Genomic DNA, 12,235 nt, shown 5'->3' with positions numbered 1-12,235 from the left:
CCCCCCTGAAATAGCCCAGTCTGTTCTGATTGGTCAGCTCTCACAGGCCTGAGCAGGCACCACCCACTGTGTTTCTGCTTTAGCCCTGCAGGGCTGAGGTCGATTATGGCATAGTTGTGACATCAGAACAAGTACTAGAGGCTTGTTTAAAGGCAGAGTTTCTGAATACGGGCTGTGCTGATTTTACCGTGAATTGACCATTTTCATACATTCAGAGTGTTTATAAAGCACCCACACCTGCTTTATAATCAAAAATGAGAGACAATCTCACTACAATATGGGACCTTTTAAAGGTATTTTGTCTTAAAATCATAACTCATTGAAGAACTTTGTTTGGTTTGATCTGAGAGTAGCTCTATTTATTCCTGTGTTGTGGATTGTTTTCACATAAAGCTGCCTACGTATGTGCTGCATGCTGCTCAACAATTTCCTTTCTCTTTCCCTGCATGTCTCTCTCTTTCTCTCAGTGGGTAGGACGGCATAAGCCTATGAAACCAGGCAGCGTTGAGCCATTAAAATAATGTGATAAATAATGTTATAATTCAGCTCTCTGCAGTTGGAGTTTTATGACTTTGAGAGCACCACCCAGAGACCGTGGGAAGAGACCATTTAATGTACAGGCAGTCAGACACACTGTGAAGTGAACAGTGAGGAATCAGGGGGAATAAAAAAGGCAATGAAAGTGCATCTGTCTCTTTATGAAATGTAAACAAAATTGGAGACATTTGTCAGAGATGGAGACATCAGTATTTTTCACTGCCAGTTGTTCAATGATTGCTTAATGACAACAGCTAATGTTACCTCTGCCTTTCACATAAAAAGGGAACCAGCAAAATTAGATTTTGATGGCTGGCATAAACAAAACCTTGCATAACTCCAGTAATGATCAGATGTCTCCAAGCGGGGGTTAAAAACATGCATATGGCAACTGTACAGGCTGTTTATTGAACAATGGGAATAATCCATGAATCCAATGAAATTTCTTCCACAAAACTTTTTTTTTGTAGCTTCACATCCATAAACTCATGTGTACAGTTACACACACACACACACACACACACACACACACACACACACACACACACACACACACACACACACACACACACACACATTCACATGTAGAGACACACTTGTCATCCTACCTCTGGTGTGTGTGTGCGGGAGGCCTGATTATACTCGCTGTCACTGGAGCTGCTCTCTGATTCATCTGTGTCCGACTCTGAGCTGCTCTCTGATTCACTGCTGCTCCCTGATGCTCCGCTAACGAAAAGAAAGAATGAAAGAAAGAAAGACAGAAAGAAAGAAAGAAAGAAAGAAAGGATGAAAAGACATATCACAAAACAAAGAGTTATAGTTTCGGTGAGAAAACACATCCATGGCCACTGTCACTACTAACAGGGTTAAATCACAGTTTCACACTCAGCAGGGGGTCCTCACACAGATGCCCACTCTCTCCCTTACTATTATTTTAAATGACCACCTGCTAGCTCTATCTGTTAGAACTGAAAAGAAAAAGGAATTCTGTCTGCAAATTCAGAGCACAAGATTCAACTTTATGCAGATGATGTTTCACTTAATCTTCAAGATTCACTTCAGGAGGCAATCAGCATCATTCACTCTCTAAATACATCATCAACAGGTCTAAATTTGCATACTACTTATGCTTGAAAACCCAAGGTCAATGCTGAGTTGTATCTCAGTCACATTGTAGTGCTAGAATGAAAAATGTTCCTGAACTCTTAACCTCTTTACATAGGTTCCAAAAATAGTATAACCAAATTAACTTAATTTGATTATTTCAACTTTGTAATGGAAAACTAGTTAATCTGTCTGTCCACTCTACACCTTTATTTTCTTCACTACACTGTAAAATATGTGATCAGAATTTTTCTTGTTGATTTTACTGATTTTCACAGTATTTTGAAAGACAGGAAATGATCCAGAAAATTACAAAAATATACTGTGAATGTACATGTGTATTGTAAAATAACATGAACAATCTGTAAGTGTGAATAACCATTAAATTTCAATTTTTTAAAAACTTGTTAATGTTACATTGACGTTTAATACTATAATTACATGTATTAAATTAGATACAAAGTTTTGACCATTAACAGAACAAGTTATGATTCTGTAGTTACATTTACAACTATTGTGTAGTTACATACAACTATTTGTTAATTGACAGATACAATACAGATATCACAACAAAAACTTAATGTGTTTTTATGTATTGCACAACTAGCAACTTTTCTGTGAAGACACCATTTGGCTGTGATGCATAAGACAGTGCTGAGAGTATTGGAGTCAAAGACAGCTCACTTTTCCAATCATGTATTGTTCTGACCATGTTTTTCATGTTTGCTGTTTTATGTTACAAAATGAAAACGTTTAATTTTTTTTAGTGTTTGTAGTATTTGGTATGTATGTGTATCTTTAGAACATCATGTCATATTTTTAATTGTCATTTTTTAACTTTTTTTACACTGTCTATTTGTGTATATTTTTTTCCCCACCAAAATATTGCAATTACAAGATTTATAGGTACAAATATGAAATATTACAATTGTTTCAAGACCATTCTAATTTCCTGGACTTTCCTGGACACCCTGATGGATAGTACTGGAAACAAACAGCTGATAGATTAAAACTTGCACGTGTTAGGGAGCACGTTTCCTTCATTGCTATAAAATGAAGCTCTGTCATCCTTACTGACTCATCCTGACACTTACCTTCAATCACTGTCAGGGTAATTTGAGGCACCTGCTGGGACATGGATTTCTCTTGTGCCCCTTCTTTGTTGATTGCAGCTTCCCTACCAGTCTAGTTAGAATGAGTTGACTTGTGAGTGAGCTGGTTGTGAATGAACTGAAATGTTTGCCATTGGTAAGTGGTAAATAAGGTACTGGACATGTGTTATTGATTTGTTTATATTGAATGTGTGGCAATACAGCACAGTCTGTCTCAGTACAACTGCTGTTTTTCTGGTGTATATTTTACAACAATATATTTTGCTATATGTGGTGTAGCATGAGGTTGTTCTCCAAAGTTCTGGTATTTTGGGGATGCTAGAGATCCTGGGTAATGTCATTTCTCTGTATATTGTGGATATACCTTAAAAAGAATACTTTATGAAATCTTTCAATGAATCTGTTGATTCCCGTTACTACAGATGTATATTGTTCTTTCTATTTATTCTCATTTTTCAATCAAATTGTTTATCGTTGAGTGCCTGCATTTCCGTCTCTAGCCAGTTCATAAGACTTACAACGGTATCTTCAGTCTTATCTAATGTTATTTCCTGTGGTGAAGTTTCATCCTCATCTGTACACACACCCCTAGTTGACACAATTGACCTTGCTGCTAAGAAAATCTCCTCTACACTGCCACATAAATGAGAGTAAAAGAGAGGAGACAAACCACCACCAATCAGTTTGAATAAAAAAGTCTGCAACACTACAGAGGGTGATTGTATGACACATATCCCGTCCCTTTGCCTTAGCCAATATGCAGCCAATTGGCTGATATGTATCACAGCTGTACCAGGATACATATCAGCCAATCGTGTTGTTGCACTGACATAAGTGCACAGTTGAGACTCACAATAGTTTAATTCAATTCAATGTGGCTGATGACAGACTTTGATTATACATTGAAGAGGAGGATATCACACGAATGTACTAGGATTTCCAAGAAAGGTGATATTATTCAAACATTACATGTTAAACTTGCATTTGTTCAAGTGCTGAATGAGCTGATGGTGTCATGGTACTCTGGATTGAGCCATCAAATAAGTTGGTGTTGTGCAACTGTGCATATGTGTATAACCTGTGAGGAAAGTGTTTTTAAACCTTATTTGGGGACAAAGTCATCACATTTTTTAAGCATTTTTTAAAATCAGATTTGACTGGTCATTCTGTACATGCAGGTCTGAAAGTACGTGAAAGTGAATGTAAGGCTCTCTCCCCATTTATTTAGATTAGGGCCTGGTCTTGTTAGCCTGAAAATAACTGGTTGCGGGCTTTCCTGAGATGGCTGCCAAGTGGCGAGGACTTTTACTGCGGCCCATTGGAACAAAACACACATCTTTACATATTTTAAGACAAACCAATAACCTCATCTATGGATAAATGATGTACACTGTTATCAAAGACAAGATCAAGATATTTCATTATCGACTCCATCTGGCTCAAATAGCAGAACATAACATCAGATTGTTAAGTAAAAATCTCTCTCTAAGCTGTGTGAATTAATCTCTGTTTATCTGCTCTGTTGTGTTTTTGTCTCATTTCACCAATTTTAAAAAAGGATAATAATTGGGGAAGTCAGCCACCCTTTTACTGATTCAATAAAAATGAGTCTACCAACTCAGTATAATAAAGCTGCTAATAAACGCATAAACACAGCGTTTTGAACCTGTTCAATTGTCTCATCCTCTCTGGTGCCTTCGATGGCCTTGTGTTCATCCATCCCTCCACAGAGCTTTGAAATGGCCTCCTGGAGGCAACACACCCGCTCGTCCCAACTTAAGAATACACACAAATGCACTCGCACACACAGAAATTGCAATTATGTGTAGTCCTCCTTTTGTGTGTGTGTGTGTGTGTCTGTGTGTGTGTGTGAGTGTACACGTAATTTCAGTTCAAGGCTGCCATCACAGCAGGCACCAATCTGTGTGAGCAGTCAAGCAGCAAATCCATCAACTGTTCCGCAGGCAGCACACACACACACACACACAAACACACACACACACACACACACAGTGACAGATACTGTATAACGCAGTCTCTGCCCTGTTTTTCTTTTTCTATCATTACTCATCTCTTCTCTTTGTCTCTCCCTCCCTCTCTCTTTCAATTTCAATTGAATTTTCACCTCAGTTTGCTCTATTAGCATCGCAGTTGAAACAATATTGGCAAAGCATCGCGTTAAACTCCTTGTATACATGTTTGTGTGTGAGTGTGTGTGTGTATGTTTATATGTGTATTTTAGTCTTCCCTTTGCAGACCCTCCTCCACACAGCCATGTGTTTGGAAAACATATTATAGCAGCTTCAGAAACTGTTCTGAACAATATCAGAAAGCCAGTTAGATTCAGATTTTCCTCAACAATGCAAGTAGCCACAGAGGATAGGAACATCTTGTCTGTCTGAGTTTTCATTTCAGTGTTCATTGCTAGTGCAGGCTGGTAAATCAGCATCACAATCAAACAAGTAATATAATCAGAGATGCGATTCACATTCAGTAAGTTATTGCTCATTACATTCAGCTCTCTCTCTGAGCAGCAGAATTTTAAAATCTTTCATCCACAATATTTCTAAATATCCCGGGGAAATTATTGACAAGGCCAAGCACATGAAGACAAAAAATTGCAGAATATCACTACAGGCAGGGCAAGGAAATATAACAGAAGTTGGCCTTAAGAGAAGAATCTAGCACTTTAAGCACTGATCGTATATCCAATTAAGTGTGAGAAATATTGCTTTAAATAAATGTAGTTTTAAAGCAGACCAGTACCTCAGCCTGTCAGTGGCAAAAACAAGCACTTTTAGTGGACATAACTTTGTAGGTTGGAGTTGCCCCAAAGGATTACATTGCAGCCATTGCAGAGGTGATCTACTGGACCAATTCCAAAATGTTTGGTAAGTATGAATCCTTTACACACCAAAACATGCAAATATAGAGCCCGAGTTTAAAAATACAGGAATTCTCCTTTCACAACAACTTGTATTTTCCATTGTAACAGGATGCTAATTCTCTTTCTTAGAGTGATTGCTATGGCATATGATTCATCCATGAAGATCTATGTTGGCAACTTACAGAGTGAATACTACTAACTCTGTTATTATTGCTCAGTCCACTTAGCTAACGCTTTTAAAGCCTTGAAAGTGCTGCCAGTGCGTAAGTTATTACAATACTTGCAAATACCAAAACTCCCCATTAATGTTCTTGTCTCTGGTGATGGGGCTGTTATAAAAGTATAATATCTTTTCTACTGGACTCATTTTATGTTAAAATCCCTGAGATACGAGGATTGTCAAACATTGTTTCGGTTTTTATGGTGAACAGTCTGTTGGATTGCAGAAAGACTGAGGTAGAGATGCCAGACAGATGGCCATAAGAGACATTTCCTGGACTTATGTCCCTGTAGGTTGTTCATGTCCCTCAGTGCCTTTAAAGAGGCTTTTGATGTATAACTAAAGAGAACCAAGAGCCCTGTGAGTCAGCAGCTCCCTGTTGTAGCAGAGACTTGTTACTGTTCGTGATTCAAATCCAAGAGAATGTACTGACCAGACTGTGGCACAACTAAAGTATGCAACATTTTTATTCATCTCTTAAATTGACTGAGCTTTTTGGACAAACAGTTGGAGCCAAAATGCTTATCAGGTTTGTGTTGCTGTTGAGAACAGCAGCAGTCAGAGCGTTTCTATCCATCTGTTTTTACATGCATTTCAAATTAGCACTATGGCAACGGCAGCACATGCAGATGCAACAGATGGTAGCTCCTTCTAATTTCACTATATAATTATGTTTTTAACTGTTATTTTTTCTGCTTTATTGCTGCAACACGTATTGCCTATGACAGAAATACATTCATCAGCATTGGAGAAGAAGCGCAGGTTTTGCATTAGGAGTAGTGGCCTTTGAGATGATATGGTATTCCTTCGCCCCCCTCAGGGTTCCTTAAACCCCGAGAGTTTAAAAAAATAGCAATAATACAGGAGACATGACCTCGGTGTCTTAAGCGGTAGCTACAGCTCGGTACATCAACATCCGAGTGTTTTCATATTATTTATTACTGGAGAATAAAAATGATCTGAAATTCTCCTCAACTGAATCCACATTAATTGGGAGAGGACGTGCAGCCAGTCGATGATTCACAGATACAGTCCAACTGCTACACAAAATAACACCATTTGGTGGATACTTTTCATCCAAAGCACCTTATTGTTTGATGAGTGCCTGCATTTTAACTCTGGGAAACAAATCACTTCCCCTGGTGGGCTAGCCCATTTTGTCGATCAGACATTTGGCAAGAAATCAAGGTGTCTGCTCTGTAGAAGTGAGCTGCTCTCACTTGTCATTAGAGCTGCAAAAGCTGGATAAGAAAGGATTTCTCTGATTGCTGAGCTTTGTCCTGTATGAGCCTGTGAGCCTGGAGCAGTTAGTAGAATGAGTGATATAAGTCTGGTCTTGGTGTATTCGCCGTCTTATTATTGGATGTTTACAACATTAGATGCCTCTTTAACTCGATGAGCGGAACTCTCCAATGTGCTGTACATGCTAGACAGAATCAGGCAAGGCACATTTAATACATTTGATGGTTCTCTTTTTATGCCATTTCATATCATCCTTTCATTTGCCAAAAAATAAAAATTGACTGGAAGCGTGAAAAGAACCCGTATTTCCCACACTGATATGTTTTTGTTTAAATAGCGCTGTGTGAAGTTAAACGAAAGCGTGAGTGTCTTTTCCTCTCAATGGGATTTTCAGTTGAGTGCTCTCTAGCCTATTTTATTCTGGCAACATAAACAGTATGTGCTGGAGGAACAAGATGAAAGGAGATGAGTGTGTGAGTGAAAGCATTACATCTGGCTCGCTTTCCTCCTTTTTTTCCTCTTCTCAGGAATCAGCCATCAGCCGTCGAAAATAATTTAATGCCGGAGTCGGTGCCAAATTAAAATGCAGCGCCAGCTGGTGCAGACTGACAGACTGGCTCTTTACTGGACATTTTAGATGCATTTCTGTGAAGTTTGGTTGAAGTTAAGACATATAAACTTCATCCAGGAGTGAGCCTATTTACTATATAAAATATATTGTCCTTGTAATCAGTTATTGGGCTATTATACTGTAGTTCTTTGTCCACAAAGCAAAGTTTAGCACATTCGTTAAAAGGTATTTTTGGATCTTTCATCTAGCTCTCATTTCCTTATCAGCCACATATTGTTGACATGCTTTGTTTCCTCATTCAAGCATTCAAAATTTCTGTTTATCTGCAAGTAAAAACATAAAAAACAAAGGAAAACACATAACACAAACATTATATAAACAATATATCAAAAACAATTTCCTCTTCACTGTTTCATACAGCTGCCTTCCTGTCTTGTCTACATCTTACACATCAATGCAGGTCTTTTGCTTATTTGGGACGCACAGCCTTCACTCTCTATTTTCTGTGTGTACGCCTGTGTCAATGTTGCATAAGTAACACAGATAAGACTTACAAAATAGCCTTTGTCAGATCTTCAGGCTCCGGTGGAGGCTTTGGTGTCTGTCTGTTTATTTGTGTGATAAAATCACAAGCACAACAGGGGAAATGAAAGCCTTACAGCCCTAACAAAGTGATCTGTTGGCTTGATACGTCCAGTGGGCCTCACAAGATCCACACGACACCCACATACTTACGGACTGCAACTGAGCTAGCATCAACACTCGGGGTACACGGTGACTTTTTAAATCTGTTGGTATTCATGGTTGGTACCGTTGACAAGGTCGAGTCACTTTTTACAGCACACCTGAGAGAGTTACTGCTGTCTGAATGCAGGTCAGTTCACTTGTGTTATCAGTTAAAGGGGATAATGACCTGAAAGTAAAGTCACTCCTGTCATTCATTTCAATGAGGCAACTGGTATGATGCAGCAGGAGTGCCAAGGAAATAAAACATCACCTTCATTGGCCAATCAAATTTCTACTGTTCACCTCATAATCATCAAAACAGAGGATTCAATGATTGTCTCTGCTATAACTACCTATCTCAAAGCATTATAAACCACTGTGCAGTAATCTATCACTCAGGCTGGACTTCCCGGATCATATTTCATTCATCCGCTTTCAGTCTGAATGCCTGGTAATAACATTATGAGCTTCAAAAGACTGATTGATATGTGGTTCTATAACTCTGCAAACTAGCAAGTAGCAATTTAACAAAGCAACTGAGATTAATAATTAAATAAGATTACGAGTCAGCACAAATTTGAACCAAGTCAGCGTTCAGCTACATTTCCTGCTCCTTCCATTCTGCCCTATCTCATCAGTCCTCATTATGGTCTACTTGAATTGGACTGAACTTAAGGAGATTACATTGAAATGAAGTGAATTCAACTTTCTTGTCACTGTTTAAGTACACCTACATAGAAAACTGTTCATTACTATAAGGAGTTAAAGGTCCAGTCTGCATTTTCAGACAAATATATTATAGGCTAATCTTATTTAATTCAAGTTTTTGACTAAATAATGAAGAAAAAAATAAACAATGGTATGATACACTGGATGAAACATTCCTTTTTTCTTTTCAGAAACTTGAAAAATTGAGTGGGTATTAAAGCAACATTATGTAGAAATTGGCATTTTGTGTGATTTGGCGCCCCCCCCACAGTTTCTGAGTGCAACACCACTGTGGTATATACAAATCCCAGGTCTGTAACAGTTTGTCAGATGTAATGTAGGTGCTAACTACAAATAAAACTCATTACGTCATAAAAATGTTATGTGTTGAAAACCCTCTCACTGAGGTTACACAGAGCAGAAACAAGTGATAGAGACACCATTCACCCTGTAACAAGACACCGTACCATCAGAATGGTTTTGAAGCTGTTTTAAGGTTAAAAAAAAAAAAGAAGACAAAAAAGGTTTTAAAATACAGAAATTTAAATTGTAATACAAGGTTTTTTTCTTTTTCATGGTCAAAAGGTATGAGCTAAATCTTTAAAAAAATAAATCATTTTCATTTCCCATTTTGTTCAACAAAAACAAAAAAACACTACAAAACAGAAATGAAAAAAAGGCCTGTTTTTTCATATTCTGGGGCCAAATGTGGTAATTTACAAGACAAGAGCACCAGATGGAGGAATCCTGTGCCAGACAGTGTTGTTTAGTCCAGGCTAAAATGTCTTTGGAATCCTACTCTTATATGATTTTAGACTGACTGATTTAAAACTGTTGGCTATAAACCAATTTCACATGGTTGTAGTCGTGGTCGTCCTGAAGAAAAGAAAACTCAGTCTTGAGGAAATTATGAATGGTATACTGTAATTTGAGTCAAACTTTCTTTGTTTAGCCATTTCTAAAATCATATAAGATTCAGGTTCCAAGGACATTTAAGCCTGGGCTAAATCAACACTGTCTGCCACATGTGCAATCCTAGATATGAAGTTCTTGGCTTGTAATTGTAAATGATCACATTCGGTCTCAGAATATGAAACAGGCCTTTTTTCATTTCTATTTTCAAGTGAACAGTAAATTTCACTCTTACCTTTTGACCATGAAAAAGAAAAATACCTTAATATCATTTTCTGAAAAGAGGACTGAACGGCCAAACATCAGACTGTCACTGTTATAACTCCTCTTCTTCTTTTGCAACAAACATGAAGTGAGAGCTGCTGCTAGCTCGTCACGACACTGACTCAATCTTCATCTCACAGGATGTGGTAGCAGGTCGTGGCAGATTTTGCCCTCCACTTTGCTCCTCTCCTCAGACTTTAGCGGACTGTTTGGTCACCGGAGACAGGATGTCAGGACCATTTTCCCTCTTTAGTCTGATGCTTTGCATGTTCAGCCTTGACATGAGCACATTTCTCATCTACCACCTGTATTTATTGATTGTGTCCTGAAGGCTCTTGCCTCACTGGTGAACTCCTCAACCTGCACCAGGGATGGTGCAGGTTTTCTTAAGAAAATATCTCTTGAAGATCAAGATGGGTCTGATTTTAAATTCTTTAAAAATACATTAACAAGATGGTGAAAACCTGTGCTCCTACGCATGGCAGGATTTGATTATATATTAAGCTACCTTTAGCCAAAAATATAACAGTAACATAACCCAACAGGGACACTTGAACTAGGATTACAGAAAAGGAAACTTTTTCTGCTTCAGTTTGTTTTGAGTAGCTTTATTATAACATACATACGAAGCTGTAGCTACAATTGTTGCTAAGTTCATGTCCTCTGTAATATTTTAGGTTTCAGGTTTCTTACAAATGGTCCAACCAACTGACCAACCAACCAGCCAATCAACAAACCGATCAACCAACTAACCAATAAATCATCCGACCAACCAAACAGAAACAGGTAAAGACATAACATTCTTTAGTATTGTCTTCCAGAATTACATACAACGTTAATATAGTCCATCATTTTTTGATTTTTGTAAAATTTTAAAGAGTGTGGTCAAGAATGAATGAGTCAAGTTAAAAATGAATGAGGTGGGTGGGGTTGTGCTAGGGGGGAATTCGTGACCTTGCTTTATCTAAAATCTTGGCTGCAGCCCTGCATATATGAATGTTTAATTACACTCTCAGTGAGGTTGTTTGCTATGATCCCTGGTTAAAGTGTGAAAATATATTGATGGATGTGTAAAATATATTCATTCATACTGTACTGCCCCATTTTTCATACATGGTTTCATAAAAGAAGCCGATATTAGCATCCTTTAATCGTTATGTTTTCCTCGTGTGCTCTTTTAAACCCTCCAGGGTCCATCTGTGTAACACTGTATGTCTCAGTTTGGGCTGTGTCACCATTAATTAACCAGCAGAAATTGAACATAAGGAGGACAATCAACAGACAATAGACAGTTACAGTTTCTGTCCCTCCTCTCAATCGCTGCTGCTGGAAAACTGAATTGATCAGCCTCTAAAAACAATGGAGCGGGTGGCTCGGAGCCAGAGAGGCCGTGACTCAGATAAACTGCAGCCAGAAGAGACAAGATGTAACAGTGTAACAGAGTGTGAAGCAGCTGAAGCAGGAGGATCGGGCCCAAAAACAGGTAAATATGGGTTCTTAAGATGACTGAAGAACTGAGTGAGAATATGTAGAATCACAAGGGTATTACAGGAATGTGAAGTGAAGATGTGGAGGCCATCTGGGCTCAGTTCATCTGTCATCTTATCATCTGCCTTCAGCTCGCTGGTTCTGCCCTCCACTTGGCAGGGCTTCCCGCTGCACAGCTGGCTTTACAATCTCTCTCTGTCTCTCTCTCAATCACTCACACTCTCATGTGTGTGAACACTCCAGCGTGTGTGTGCATGTGTTTGCATGCATACTCGCGTGTGTGCTTGTTTTATCCGACTCCGGGCTGCGTGTAAACCTGTGATATGTGGAGCATTTTGAGAAGATTTATCATGTTACCCCATCGCAGTGTGCCAAATATATAAAGCTATCTGACCCATTAACAAGACGCTGGTGCGTAATTGTGAGAGAGGTGGAGGAATACCATTCACACATCAATCATTATC

General features: G+C 38.6%; 1 protein-coding gene across 1 annotated transcript in view; it reads right to left on the bottom strand.

Annotated features, from left to right (window-relative positions):
• aff2 (AF4/FMR2 family, member 2) overlaps positions 1-12,235 on the bottom strand; it is a 168,436-nt gene that overhangs the window by 25,494 nt on the left and 130,707 nt on the right. The window contains exon 12 of the mRNA XM_073487330.1: positions 1,146-1,263. Within this exon, the coding sequence (XP_073343431.1) occupies positions 1,146-1,263 (118 nt within the window). The remainder of the gene's footprint in view (positions 1-1,145; positions 1,264-12,235) is intronic.

The sequence above is a fragment of the Pagrus major genome, chromosome 18 (genome assembly GCF_040436345.1).
Source record: "Pagrus major chromosome 18, Pma_NU_1.0".
Taxonomy (NCBI): Eukaryota; Metazoa; Chordata; class Actinopteri; order Spariformes; family Sparidae; genus Pagrus; species Pagrus major.
This window is presented reverse-complemented; position numbering and strand designations above follow the sequence as displayed.